Genomic DNA, 15,163 nt, shown 5'->3' on the forward strand with positions numbered 1-15,163 from the left:
GAGGACAGGGAGGAGGAGGGGAGAAGGTAGAGGAGGAGGGAAGCAAGCAGAGGAGGAGGGAAGCAAGCAGGGGAGGAGAAGGAGGACAAGGAGGAGGAGGAGGACAAGGAGGAGGGGAGAAGGTAGAGGAGGAGGGAAGTAGGTAGAGGAGGAGGGAAGCAAGCAGGGGAGGAGAAGGAGGACGAGGGGAGTAGGTAGAGGAGGAGGAGGGGTTGTAGGTAGAGGAGGAGGGAAGCAAGCAGGGGAGGAGGACAAGGAGGAAGAGGAAGGGAGTAGGTGGAGGAGGGAAGCAAGCAGGGGAGGAGGAGGAGAACAAGGAGGAGGAGGGGAGAAGGAGGAGGACAAGGAGGAGGAGGGGAGTAGGTAGAGGAGGAGGAGGGGAGTAGGTAGAGGAGGAGGGAAGCAAGCAGGGGAGGAGGAGGAGGACAGGGAGGAGGAGGGGAGAAGGTAGAGGAGGAGGGAAGCAAGCAGAGGAGGAGGAGGGGAGAAGCTAGAGGAGGGGAGTAGGTAGAGGAGGAGGGAAGCAAGCAGGGGAAGAGAAGGAGGACAAGGAGGAGGAGGAGGAGGAGGGCAGTAGGTAGAGGAGGAGGAGGAGGACAAGGAGGAGGGGAGAAGGTAGAGGAGGAGGAGGGGAGTAGGTAGAGGAGGAGGGAAGCAAGCAGGGGAGGAGAAGGAGGACGAGGGGAGTAGGTAGAGGAGGAGGAGGGGTTGTAGGTGGAGGAGCAGGGAAGCAAGCAGGGGAGGAGGAGGAGGAGGAGGAGGTGTGTGGGTGTGTGGGAAGGGGTGAGAGAATCAGTTTCACTCTTTGTCACTCTGACTTGGGGGCGGAGGAAAAGCGCGATCCTCGGTGGGAAGCTATAAAAAGCGGCGGGGCGGCGGGGCGGGCGCAGAGCGCCGAGCGGGTCGGGGCGGGTGGGCGGGCGAGAGAGAGGCGAGCGCGGAAAGGTCGCTCCCCGGAGGGGGGTGGGGGGCGCGCACAGACGGGCAGAGACCCAGAGAGACCGGGCGAGGCAGAGAGACCGGGCGAGGCAGAGAGACGACAGGGCGAGGCCGAGCCCTCCCAGCCCCGGGGGAGGGCGGCGAGGAGCCCCGCGGCCCCAGGCGTCCGAGCCGCTCCCGGACGGGCTGCCCCGCCGGCCCTCGCTCCGCCAGGGAGGCGTCCGTGGGCGGGTGGGAGGCCCGGGCGTGGGGTCCCGGGCGTGGAGGGGGCGGTGGGCGAGCCCCTGGGGCCGCCGGCGGGGACAGCGCCATGAGGGCGCCGAGGCCCGGCCCGGCCCCGGCCCGCTGCCTCCTCCTCCTGGCCGCCTTCCTGGTGGCGGAGGGCTCCCAGCTGGGCGGCGGGGGCCGCCCCAAGCCCAACTCCATCAAGGCCTCCGGGCCCGGCGAGCCCCCGACCCGCACCCCCGAGCGCCCCCCGGCCCCCCCGGGCCCCCCGGCCCTCCGCCCCGCCGCCCCCGCCAAGGCCCCCGCCCCGCCCAAGACGGACAAGCGCCAACAACGCCGCGGCCAGGTAAGGACCGCGCCTCGCCAGGACGAGGAACGTGGGGAAGGACGAGCGCGATGCCCATGGCGACGGTGGCATCGGTCGGGGCGCCCTGCGCGCCAAGCGCCCTTCCAACCGCCCACCCCGTGCCCGCTTCCCTCTCCCACCTGGAGGCAGATCGGGGGCAGGCGGAGATGCCCAACAGGACCCCGGGCGACTCACTGCACTCGATGATAATGATAGGGATAATGATGAGGATGGCATCTGGTCAGGGCTCACTGCGCGCTAAGCGCTCTTCCAAGCAACGACCCTGAGCCCTCTTCCCTCTCCCACCTGGGGGCACATCGGGGGGAGGCGGAGATGCGGAAAAGGACCCCGGGCGACTCACTGCACTTGATGATGATGATGATGATGATGATGATGATGGCGTTTGGGGAGGGCTCACTGTGCGCCAAGCACCCTTCCAAGCGCCGACCTTCTGCTGTCTTGCATTTCCCACCTGAGGAAAGATTGAGGGGAGGAGGGGCGGGGGAGGCGGAGATGCGTAAAAGGGCTCTGGGCATGTCGCTGCACTTAATAATGATAATAACGATGGTGATGATGGCATCTGGTCAGGGCTCGGTGCGCGCTAAGCGGTCTAAGAAGCGCCGTCCCTGAGCCCGCTTCCCTCTCCCACCTGGGGGAAGATCGGGGGGAGGCGGAGGTGCGGGAAAGGACCCCGGGCGACTCACTGCACTTGAAGATGATGATGATGATGGCATTTAGTCAGGGCTCACTGTGCGCCAAGCACCCTTCCAAGCGCCGACCTTCTGCTGTCTTGCATTTCCCACCTGAGGAAAGATTGAGGGGAAGCGGGGACGGGGAGGCGGAGATGCGTAAAAGGACCCTGGGCGACTCGCTGCACTTGATAGTAATGATGATGATCACGTTGATGATGATGATGATAGCATTTGGTCGGGGCTCACTGTGCGCGAAGCACTCTTCGAAGCGCTGATCCTGTGCTGTCTTGCATTTCCCACCTGGGGGAAGATTGAGGGGAGGAGCGGGGGGGAGGGAGGCGGAGATGCGGAAAAGGACCCTGGGCGATTCACTGCACTTGCTGCTAAATGATGATGATAATGACGATGATGATAGCAGCATTTGGTCAGCGCTTAGAAGAGTGCTCGGCGCACAGAAACCCTCTTCTAAGCGCTGACCCTGGGCCCTCTTCCCTCTCCCACCTGGGGGAAGACTGAGGGGAGGAGAGGGGGGGAGGCGGAGATGCGTCAAAGGACTCTGGGCTCGTCGCTCCACTTGATGATGATGACGATGGCTTTTGGTCAGTGCTCACTGTGCGCCAAGCACTCTTCTAAGCGCTCACTCTGTGCCGTCTTGCATTTCCCACCGGGGGAGAGATTGGGGGGCGGGGGGGGGGAGACGCGTGAAAAGACTCCGGGCACATCGCTTCGCTTCATAATGATAAGAATAATCGTGATGAGGATGGTGATGACGATGGTATCTGGTAAGGGCTTACTAAGCGCCGGGCACTCACCCTATGCCCTCTTCCCTCTCCCACCTGGGGGAAGATTGAGGGGAGGAGAAGGGGCAGGCGGGGATGCGTGAAAGGACCCTGGGCACGTCACTTCACTTGATGATAAGGATAATAACTTGGTGATGAGGATGATGGCATTTGGTAGGAGCCAAGCACTCTTCTAAGCGCTGACCAAATGCTGGGGAAAGATTGCGGGGAGGAGGCGGAGGAAGACCCCGGGCACGTCACTTCATCGAGTGATGATAATAATAATGATGATGTTGGTATTTGTTAAGCGCTTACTGGGTGCAGAGCGCCCCGTTCTAAGCGCGGGGGTAGACACAGGGGAATCAGGTCGTCCCACGTGGGGCTCCCGGTCCTCATCCCCATTTGACAGGTGAGGTCACTGAGGCCCAGAGAAGCCAAGTGACTCGCCCACGGTCCCGCAGCTGACAGGTGGCAGAGCCGGGATTCGAACTCATGACCCCAGCCTCCAAAGCCCGGGCTCTTTCCACTGAGCCACGCGGTGATGATGGGGATGGCATTTGCTAAGGGCGTGCTAAGCGCCAAGCGCTGTACTGAGCGCTGACCGTCCCCTCTTCCGTTTCCCACCCGGGGAAAGATCGCGGGGAGGAACGGGGGGAGCCGCCGATGCGGAGAAAGACGCTGGGCGCGTCGCAACGATAGTAACGACGATGGTATTCGTTAGGGGCTTCCTATGCGCCAAACCCTGTGCTAAGCGCTCACCCCCCCCCCCTTCCGTTTCCCTCCCCGGAGAAAGAAGGGAGGGGGGAGACCCCGGGCGCGTCACTTCGCTTAATAATAAGGCTGGCATTTGGCAGACGCTTCCTACGCGCCAAGCACTGTGCTAAGCGCTGGGCAGGATGCAAAGGCGATCAGCCGGTCCCCCGTGGGGCTCGCGGTCCCGATCCTCGTTTTAAAGATGGGGGAACCGAGGCGCGGGAAGGTGAAGTGGCCTGTCACGCAGCAGCCAAGTGGCGGGGGCTGGATTAGAACCCACGTCCTCTAGACTCGGAGCCCGTCGCGGGCAGGGATCGCCTCTATCCGATGCCGAATTATACTTTCCGAGCGCTTAGTCCGGTGCTCTGCACCCGGCGAGCGCGCAGTAAGTACCCCCGAATGCATGAGCGGATGACTCCCACTTCTGTGGGCCTCAGTTTCCTCATCTGTAAAAGGGGGATTGAGCCCCAGGTGGGACAGGGACTGCGTCCAACCCCGCTTGTATCCCCCCAGCGCTCAGCACAGTGCCCGGAACAGCGCTCCACACATGCCATCGTTGTTATTGTTAATAAGGGTTTCTCCGATGGGTCTGAGCATGGTGGGGCTGCACGATGTCAGTTGCAGAATTTGGACAGAGACAAGGGTGTGTCTCCCCTTAATAATAATAATAATCATGTTGGTATTTGTTAAGCGCTTACTAGGTGCAGAGCACTGTTCTGAGCGCTGGGGGAGATCCAGGGTCATCAGGTTGTCCCACGTGAGGCTCACAGTCTTAATCCCCATTTGACAGATGAGGGAACTGAGGCACAGAGAAGTGACTCGCCCACAGTCACGCAGCTGACGAGTGGCAGAGTTGGGATTCGAACCCGTGACCTCTGACTCCCCAGCCCGTGCTCTTTCCACTGAGCCACGCTGCTTCTCTGCTTCCCCCTTCGCTTTGAAGGTGGTGGGTGCGCAGCTGTGTGTGTGTTTTCTGTGTGCGCCTCCCTGTGTGCACGTGTGGGTGTGTGTACACGCGCCCTCTCCCAGCCATTCTCTTGCCGGCCCGGCCCAGGCAAGAGAAACCAACCGATCAGGCGGTGGTGCTTGGGAATCGGGGAGACAGCGGAAAGAGCCCGGGCTGGGGAGTCAGAGGTCATGGGTTCGAATCCCGGCTCTGCCACTTGGCAGCTGGGTGACTGTGGGCCAGTCCCTTCACTTCTCTGGGCCTCAGTGACCTCATCTGGCAAATGGGGATTAGGCCTGTGAGCCTCAGGTGGCACATCTGGATTACCTTCTACTTACTCCTGTGTTTAGAAGACTGCTTGGCACATAGTCAACGTTTAACAAATACTATTATTATTATTATTATTATTATTGTGCCCCCTGGAGCAATTGCCCCTAGGAGGCCTCCTCCTAGGGTCCAGGCTATTCGTCTCTGCCATCCCGTGTGTGCGTGTGTTTTGGGGGGGAGGGTATGGAGGCTGGGCTGGGGGCCCTGCACTTTCCAGAGCTGGGGTTCCTGCTTGGGAAGGGATGAAGACCCTCCCCCCCCCCACCCCCCAGAGTCTGCTCCTCCTCGCCCCCGCTTCTCGCCTTGAAAACTAGCAAAACTCTAGGAATCCAGAAATTCCACCCCCCGCACCCCCGGATTTTTTTTTCCCAACTCCTCCATTCATCCAGTGCTATTTACCGAGCATTTCCTGTTTGCAGAGCGCTGTACTAAGAGCTTCAATCCAAACGATCCTCGGGTTTTGGGTCTCTGTCCTCGTGCCGAGCAAATGTCCGTGTATTCCCAGAATAAGATGGCGAGGAGTTCCTGTTAGCCTTTTTTGGTCCAGGTGGGTTCTTTTCCGTCACCATTCGTTCAGTCGTAATTACTGAGCGCTCGCTGTGTGCAGAGCGCCGTACGAGCGCTTGAGTCACTCTGGGACTGCGGGGAGTGTCTCTGTTGCCGTATCGTACTTTCCCAAGCGCTCAGTACAGTGCTCTGCACCCAATAAGCACTCAATAAATACAACTGAATGAATGAATGTACATCATAATAATGATAATGTTGGTATCTGTTAAGCGCTTACTATGTGCAGAGCACCGTTCTAAGCGCTGGGGGAGATACAGGGTTGTCCCACGTGAGGCTCACAGTTAATCCCCATTTTAGAGATGAGGTAACTGACGCACAGGGAAGCCAAGTGACTTGCCCAAAGTCACACAGCTGACGAGTGGCAGAGCTGGGATCCGAACCGGTATTTGTTAAGCGCTTACTGTGTGCAAAGCACTGTTCTAAGCGCTGGGGGATTCAAGGTGATCAGGTTGTCCCACGTGGGGCTCGCGGTTTGAATCCCCATTTTACAGATGAGGTAACTGAGTCCCAGGGAAGTTGTGACTTGCCCAAAGTCACAGAGCTGCCAAGGGGCAGAGCCGGGATCCGAACCCAGGACCTCTGACTCCCAAGCCGGGGCTCTTTCCACTGAGCCACCCTACATGCATCCAGGCCTAGGCGTACGTGCCTTCGTGCATCAGCTGCCACGTGCCGTGCATACGGGTACACCTGCCGAGGGTCGGTATACACAGGCACCCATCCACGGACGCAGAAACGCCTTCTCATATACACTCATCCACACAGACGCACACCTGCACGCCTACAGCGTATACACATTGTTCAGCCGTCTCCCTCCGGGACCCGAACACCCGGGCACGCGTACTGTACTCGCCCCCTCTCTCCGTAGCCCCGAGCTGGTACTCTAGGAAATGCAATTTGATCCCATACTCCTGACCGGAGAAAGCGGGAGAGGAGAGAGAGGATCCAAACCATCCCTTTCGGCCCAGGAACCCCCTCTCACGCGACACTTGTCACCGGGGACCGTCGGCATCCCGTTGGCGGAGTGGTAACAAATGATAATTACGATGGCATTTGCTGCGCGCTTCCTATGTGCCAAGCGCTGTTCTAAGCGCTGGAGTAGATACAAGGTCATCAGGTTGTCCCCTGTGGTGCTCAACAAGCGGGGCGGCTTAACGGAAAGAGCCCGGGCTTGGGAGTCGGAGGTCGTGGATTCTAATCCCTGCTCCGCCGCTTGCCTGCCCTGTGACCTTGGGCAAGTCGTTTCACTTCCTCTGTGCCTCAGTGACCTCATCTGTCAAATGGGGATTAAGACCGGGAGCCCCACGTGGGACAACCTGCTTACCTTGAATCTACTCCCAGCGCTTAGGACAGTGCTGGCCACGTAGTACGAGCTTAACAAATCCCAGTGCTTGGTAAGCCTTGACAGATACTATTATTAGTAGTATTATAAATCCCCATAGTACAGATGAGATAACCGAGGCCCAGAGAGGTTAAGTCGCTTGTCCGAAGTCACACGGGTGACAAGTGGCGGAGTCAGGATTAGAGCTCACGACCCCCGATACCCAAGCCCGGCCTCTTTCCGCTAAACCAGTCTGCAGTGTGAGCCCGTCTGGGGCAGGGATTGTCTCTGTTCGTTGCTGGATTGTACTTTCCAGGCGCTTAGTACGGTGCTCTGCATAGAGTAAGCGCTCAATAAATACGATTGAATGAATGAATGGGGTCATTTGTAGATGTTCTGAATGAAGGTCGAGGTGTGTTCCCTCCGGGAAGTATTGGAGTGACCTAGATGATCTCACGGGCTTCCTTTCCAGGTCCGAGAGGCGATGAACCCCCCCCCCCGCCCCGCCCAGCAATCTCTCTTTGTCTCTGTCTCTCTCCCCCCCTCTGTCTCTCCCCGCTCACTCCCTTCGGTCATCACCCGGAAAGATTTGGCATAGCACATTCCACTCTGCGATGATATACGCGCTTTGTTTTTGCTTTTCCATTTCACTAAACTGATTTTTTTTTTTTTTCCCCCCCTCCAAACTAGATTTAGTTTTAAAACACGTCTAGTGTTTCTTTCAGTAGGGGGAGAATGCCGGGTGTGAGAATGTGTATCCCATATGTGCAAACCACAGAATCTTCCTACACTCTATCATGTCTTTACCGGCTTCCCGCCTTCTCTAGGCCCGTGGTTGTGGTGAGAATTTCTGAAAGTTTAGTATCCGTAAAAATCACTGAGGGCCGGTAAAGATAGGTAATGTAAGATGCGGATTTCTGGTGTCAATAATCCACATCCATAAACTGATAGAGAAACGATAGAGGTCCGAAAAACGTGACCTACGTTTAAGTTCACCCAACTGCTTTCTGTCACTTCCAAACTGACCAATAAAAGCTGATACTAAAATGTATTGCAAAAAACAAAAAAACCCACCCCCAAAACAAACCAAAATAAAGCAACCGAAACCCGCTTTGGAGGAGCCGACTGGATGATTTAGAAGTCAGAAAATGCCCTCGTTTGAGGACTGAGTGGGAAATCTGTCTGCGCTAAATTTCAGTTGAAATTATTCCCTGAAATTCGTTGTCCTGCTTTTGATACCCTCCGGTGATGTTTTAGAAGAGTGATTCAGCGGGGAGTTTATTGTTCTTGATGTGCGTAATCTCAGAGGCAAAAAACCTGCATTGTTGAGCGGTCGCTAATATCCGATCAATATTATTTTTACGGCGCGCTTACTGTGTGCAGAGGACTGTTCTAAGCCCTTTCGGGGGCTTTTAATGAAGTCACATTAGATTGTTCATTTATTTTCCCGTATTTCTTTAGCTATTGTTTATGGCTGCGCGAACTGAATCTGTCCCCAGAAGGGAGAAATTGTTGATTCACTAATCCAGGAAAGAGAAAAAGATAGTAAAAATTGTTTTAGGAATTTGCCTTCCTGATCTAGTGGAAGAGCCCACGGGAAAGATAGAGAAAGGACATTCTAGAATTGCAAAAATCTGAAGACTATAGCCTCGTTCTTTTCTCTTTCCGAGTAATGTTCAGTGCCTTTATAGAAAGCATTGCATTCTTCAGCATTTTCGGGCACAGAGTCCTTCACAAAGCGGGTATAGAAAGTCATAAAAAGTCTAGTATGGGTTTAAAGACATCTTTGTTGTACATATATTGGGGCAATTAAACCTCAATTATTCGCCACAAATCAAAGTAGCTTGGATTTGAATTTCTAAAGCCAAGTTTGACTAAATGCCTCTCCGCCTACTCTCTTGTACTCTCCATCCACTTAGTACAGTCTTTCCGCACACAGTAATCTGGCAGTCGGGGTAGTTATTGAGCTCTTATTCTGTCCAGAGCACTAGCCACTCAATAAATTTTATGGATTTGTTGACAAAAATTTGCTTAGGAGCAGCACAAGCGAACATTGTTCTCCTTGCTCTGGGGGTCCTGCCATTAACGTCACTTTTTTTTTTACTCTATCTCTCTAACTTGGCTATTTTAAATATATATTAAAAATCTGTAAAACGAGCTGTTGAGAAGATTACTACTATTCTTTCCTGTTCACCTGGCATCTTTTGAGATCTCTCCGGGGCCTGGCAGCCGGGCTTCATTCATTGCAGTTGATAACGTTTTGAAAAATCGGATGAGGCGATGAATAGCAAAGAATTGGAAGTGAAACGTTGATTGTCTTGAATTTGTCTCTGAAGACACGATCGGTTCAAAGCTGTAATTTTGTCCTGTTTTTTAAAAAATGGAACACGAACACTCGAATGGTTTGGATGAAGTTGCTTGGCAAGAGATCACTGCCCTAAAATGTATTTAGATAGAAATCGGTGTGGTGAGAGGACAAGTAAATTCACATCCATAAAATACGCAAGTATATTTGGGCACGCGCGTACTCCGAAGTGGCATACGCGGAGCTATTCAACAAGTGAAAACGCTGCTACTCGATACAAGCCAGTGGAAAGTTGCTTTACGTCTAACAGGAAAAGTATTTTAATAGTCTTCTAGCTATAAGCATTCATCATGTTGCTGTTTTGCAAGAACACAGAACAAAGGGGAGGGGGCAGAGTTACTAAAACGTACTCCAGCTGTTGTTCTAACCCTACCACACTCCCTTTCAGCATTCCCTTTGGATGTAATCTTTTACCCCTTTCCCCCTTTCATAAAGTGAGTCAGTGCTTACATTTTTCAAACCTGCAAAAGCAAATCATCTGGAGGCTGCACAGGACCGTTCTAGGAGGATCTCGGAGCACCTCATCTTTTCTCTCACAAGAACCATTTTCAAAGCCAAAAAAATCCGGAGGACAATCGATTGAATTTTGGAAACCGTTTTAGCTACCCTACTTGATGTAACATTCTGGTCTCTAAACTTGGCTGGGATTTATAATCTTGATGGAGAGAGATTATAGTTTCGGGACGAGAGTCTGGGAGTACCTCAGTTCGAAACCTACTTTATACCGCCGAATGTGCCGAACGAAAAGTCCCTTCGCCCCCCCCCCCCCCCCCCCAAAGAGTCCATTTATCCACTACGTTAAAGGGGGAGAATAATATCTCACCAGTTTACTTTTCAGCTCTGTTTGGAAGGTTTAGCGTGAACTTCATCTGCCAAAGTGGATTCACGGGGCAGGAAACTTGTATCAAAGCCTTCTTCCTGCTGCATAAGAGGAGAGCTGGCGTTAGTTAGGTCCTTTGGGTGAGGCCTCTGTGGAGTTTTGAGAGGGAGAGGGGGGGTTTTCCTTTTTCAACCTGGTGCTTTTCAGGGTCTGGGGGCCAGGTCCCTCCCTGAGATGCCACAGCACCATTTAGGAGCTGACAGGCTCCAAAGAGTGGCACGCGCTGCGAGGTCAGCGGACTCGGCTCTCCTCCCCTCTTTCAGCACCGTCTCAAGCTGCTGCACTGGAACTGAAGGAAACGGAATAGGAGCAAGGGACAGGTCAAATGCAAGCAAACCTCCACTTGATGGAGTCAGTCAATGAATAGAATTCACTGAGGGCTTACTGTGTGCAGAGCACTGGAATAAGCACGTGGGAAAGTACAATACCATAGAGTTGGTAGACATGATCCCTGCCCGCAAGGACCGTAGAGTCCGGATCTTTCTACGGGCCAGCCGGCTTCCGGTGTCCGAGTACAGGAAGAAGTCGAGAGAGTTTTCTTTCCCGCCCCTCCCCGAGACGCCTAAGGGAGATTTACCTCAGCCTTTAGGATCCGGAAGACTTTGGTTCGCTATTAAAAAAAATCCCAATTGATGTGCGTCATTTCCTCGGTGGCCAGGAATTATTCATTCGTTCATTCAATCGTATTGGTTGAGCACTTACCGTGCGCCAAGCGCTGTACTAAGCGCTTAGGAGAGTGCAGTATAACAATAGACAGATACGTTCCCTGCCCACAACGAGCTTACGGTCTAGAATTAGCCAGGGTGGGACAAGGATGGCAGGCCATTGGCGGTGGTCCTGATATCTTCCAGCCTTCTCTTCCCAAACCTTGCTTTCATTTCGATTCAGCTTGAGAGCAACAGAGAAGCAGCTTGGCCTAGTGGGTAGAACACGGACCTGGGTGTCAGAAGTACCCGGCTTCTGCCGTGTGGCCTCGGCCCGGTCATTTCACTTCTCGGGGCTTCAGTTCCCTCATCTGAAAAATGAGGATTAAGACCGTGAGCCTCATGCGGGACAGGGACTGTGTCCTACCTGGTTTTCTTGCCAGAGCGTAGTACGGTGCCTGGCACGGAGTAAATGCTTAACGAATACCGCAGTTATTATTCTTAGTAGTAGTAATATAACAAAGAATTGCACATACGATGTTAGTGAAAGGAGGGGTAGGCTGTGAGGAGTTAGTATCAGACGTCAGCGAGGGATATTGCAGGATGGTGATCCTACTTGCCATGGTGTGGCTACGAGGAAGTTTTAAGTTTTCCTTTCCCGGTGGATAGTCTGGCTGGGATGGGGCACTAATTTTAGGCTTTTGTTATTGTTTTGCTGAGCCGGGCACTGGACCTTAGCGTAACGAATGGATCGATTAATATAAAATGGGGCTGTGATCCTATGATAGGAATACTCCTAAGGAAATAGTCTCTAATCACCAACACATTTAGTGGCCAGAGCTCTCCAATGGGATCAACTCTTGGTGACTACCCACTTGTGTTGGATGTAAACCAGTGACCCAGAAGTCCTGATTACACACCAATGACTAGGCGAATGTCTTCTGAGCTAACTCGTTCCATAATTCATTTTCTTCGCCATGGTAATTTGAACCAGAACCATTTTGAACACTGACATAAAGAAGCCAATACCCTATTTGAATCAGTCATTTTTCACAAGCAATTAATTTATATAGCACCAATTTTCCGAAACTGCTTATAAATCTTTTTCCAAGACCACACGGGCTATGTAACACATGGTTCCGCCAGGCCTTCATAAATGTTACTTTTATGCGTATAAAATAACCGAACATGCTGCTTAAGCAATAAAGACACCAGAGAAAACCAAATCAGCAGTCACCCACTCCCACCTCGAAGCCGCACTCCTAAAATGAATTTGCATCAGATTTTGAGTCTCAAACCGTTTTAACACGTGTCTGTGCAGTATTTGTGAGTCCGTTTTGAGCCATCTCCGTACCGTAGTGACGCCCTGCTTTCGGGCCGGGGGAAGAGCGGCTTTCTGGGAATCAGAAGACCAGGGCTGTAGTCGTGGTACGGTTCTCCAGCTGGAGCTCTGCCTTCAACAGTGAAGGTTGCTCACTGAGAGACCAGTTGGGGCGTCCCACAACGGGGATAAGCCCAGCGGGAATCCTGAAAAAAAGCTAGCTAATGTGGGTGGCAAAGTCCGCGACAGCTATTCATTGATTCATTAATTAATTCAATCGTAATTATATGCAGAGCCCTGTAATAATAATAATTATGGTATCCGTTAAGTGCTTACTATATGCCAGTAAGCGCCGGGGTGCATACACGCACACTGAGTTGGACGCAGTCCCTGTCCCACGTGGGGCTCACAGTCTCAATCCCCATTCTACAGATGATGATGATGATTATGGTATTTGTTAAGCGCTTACTATGTGCTGAGCACTATTCTAAGTGCTGGAATAGGTACGGGGTGATCAGATTGTCCCACGTGGGGCTCGCATTTTTCAATCCCCATTTTTACGGATGAGGTGACTGAGGCACAGAGAAGTTAAGTGACTTGCCTAAGGTCACACAGCAGACAAGGTGGCAAGCCAGGAGTAGAACCCATGGCCTTCTGACTCTCAGGCCTGTGCTCTCTCCACTGCTCCAAAGCACTTGGGAGAGTTCAATGCAACAATAAACAGATACGTTCCCTGCCCACAATGAGCTTACAGGCTAGAGATGGGGAGACAGGCATTCATATAAATGAATCAATGACAGATAAGTACATAAGTGCCGTGGAGCTGAGACGGGCTTGATATACAAAGGGAGCAAGTCAGGGCGATGAAGAAGGGAGTGGGAGGAGAGGAAAGGGGGGCTTAGTTAGGAAAGGCCTCTTGGAGGAGATGGGCCTTCAGTAAGGCCTTGAAGTAGGGGAAGAGTAATTATCTGTCGGATATGGGGAAGGAGGGCGTTCCAGGCCAGAGGCAGGGCATGGGCCGGGGGTTGATGGCGAGAGAGACGAGATGGAGGCCCGGTGAGAAGGTTAGCATCAAAGGAGTGAAGTGGGCAGGCTGGATTGTAGTAGGAGAGTAGGGAGGTGAGGTGGCGGGGGGCGCCGGGCAAGGTGATTGAGTCAGTCAATTAATCGAATTTATTGAGTGCTTACTGTGTGCAGAGCGCTGCAGTAAGTATTTGGGAGAGTACATTCATTCAATCATATTTACTGAGCACTTACTATGTGCAGAGCACTGTATTAAGTGCTTGGGAAAGTACAGCGTGGCTCAGTGGAAAGAGCCCGGGCTTGGGAGTCAGAGTTCATGGGTTGGAATCCCGGCTCTGCCACTTGTCGGCTGTGTGACTGTGGGCAGGTCACTTCACTTCTCTGGGCCTCAGTTCCCTCATCTGTATAAACGGGGATCGACTGTGAGCCTCACGTGGGACAACCTGATTACCCTGTATCTACCCCAGTGCTTAGAACAGTGCTCTGCACATAGTAAGCGCTCAACAAATACCAACATTATTATTACAATAGAGACAATCCCTGCCCACAGTGAGCTCACAGTCTGTGGGGGTGGGGGGAGTCAGACATCAATACAAGTAAACAGGCATCAGTGTAAATAAATAAAATGACGTAAGTGCTGCGGGGCGGGGATAGGGGAGGGAGAGCAAAGGGAACAAGTCTGGGTGAAGCAGAAGGGGAGTGAGGGATGAGGAAAAGTGAAGCTTAGTTTAGGAAGACCTCTTGGAGATGTGCCTTCAGTATGGCTTTTGAAGGGGAGAGAATAATTGGCAGATTTGGGGAGGGAGGGCGTTCCAGGCCAGAGGTAGGAGGTGGGCCAGCGGTCGGCGATGAGACAGGCTAGATGGAGGCACAGTCAGAAGGCTAGCAGCGGAGGAGCGAAATGTGCGGACTGGGTTGTAGAATGAAAGAAGTGAGGTGGGGTGTGGGGAGGAGGCGATGGAGAGCTTTAAAGGCGATAGGAGGAGTTCTTGTTTGATATGGAGGTGGATAGGCAGCCACTGGAGATTTTGGAGGATGGGGGTGGCTTGCCCTGAACATTTCTGTACAAACACAGTGCAGACAGCGGAGTGAAGTATGGACTGGAGTGGGGAGACTCGGGAGGTTGGGAGGTCAGAAAGGAGGCTGATGCGGTAATCGAGGCGGGGCAAGATGTATGATTGTACTAACTTGGTAGGGGTTTGGATGGAGAGGAAAGGGCGGATTTTAGCGATGTTGTGAAGGTGAGACCGACAGGATTTGGTGACCTTTTGAATACGTGGGTTGAACGAGGGAGTGGATAGAACAGAGTGGATAGAACAGACCTAGTCCCTGTCCACAAGTAACCATGCACAGAGTCACAGGACTACATCACAGCATTGGCAGTTTGGCTGTAAATGAGGCCTGCACGTCAAAAAATCTACACGTGCACTCAGCCACGTGCTGCTTCCCTGCCCATCCCTTCCTCGTGGCACTTTGTGCCCGGCGAGAACGTGACCGGCAGGAATGAGAACGAGACTGATGCTCTGCAAACCGCTAGCGTTACAATCAATTCCTCCATTCACTTTTTCAGTCCTGAAGCGTCAGGACCAAGCCTGGTTGGTTGTTCCCGAAGGGCCACTCTCTCAGCGTTGGGGGCTGGAAAACGCTGGAAAGTTTGAGTTCTGTAAAAGCTCAGAATATGGAAGAAGAAGAGCAATTCAGAATACAGTGAGGGAATGTGATTTATCAAAAGCGACCAGACATTCAAAACGTCCTCTTATTGGACAGCCACAGTGACTGTCTGAGAATGCTACCGATTCCCAACTTAGGAAGCTGTCTTACTGTCCCTCAGAAAATATGTGCTTTGCCTGTTTTGAAAGACGATTATTTTGGAGGGGTTATGCCCCTTTTCCATAAAGGGCTCAGTTGTTTCTTTGGGAATCCCCAATATTGTTTGGTATATCTTTGCCTAGTTGCACACGGCCACGTTTCTAATAGATCTGTGTGGCTCCTTCTAGGGCTCACAAGACATGGAGCAACCCAACACATTCAGCGGGCC

The 15,163-nt window shown here is 53.0% G+C and overlaps 1 protein-coding gene across 1 annotated transcript in view; it reads left to right on the forward strand.

Moving 5' to 3' along the window:
• Window positions 1-1,249: 1,249 nt before the first annotated feature.
• Window positions 1,250-15,163, forward strand: part of DKK2 (dickkopf WNT signaling pathway inhibitor 2) — a 118,324-nt gene continuing 104,410 nt past the window's right edge. The window contains exons 1-2 of the mRNA XM_029076534.2: window positions 1,250-1,369; window positions 1,463-1,510. Of these exons, the coding sequence (XP_028932367.1) occupies window positions 1,250-1,369; window positions 1,463-1,510 (168 nt within the window). The remainder of the gene's footprint in view (window positions 1,370-1,462; window positions 1,511-15,163) is intronic.

Source organism: Ornithorhynchus anatinus, chromosome 12 (assembly GCF_004115215.2).
Source record: "Ornithorhynchus anatinus isolate Pmale09 chromosome 12, mOrnAna1.pri.v4, whole genome shotgun sequence".
NCBI lineage: Eukaryota > Metazoa > Chordata > Mammalia > Monotremata > Ornithorhynchidae > Ornithorhynchus > Ornithorhynchus anatinus.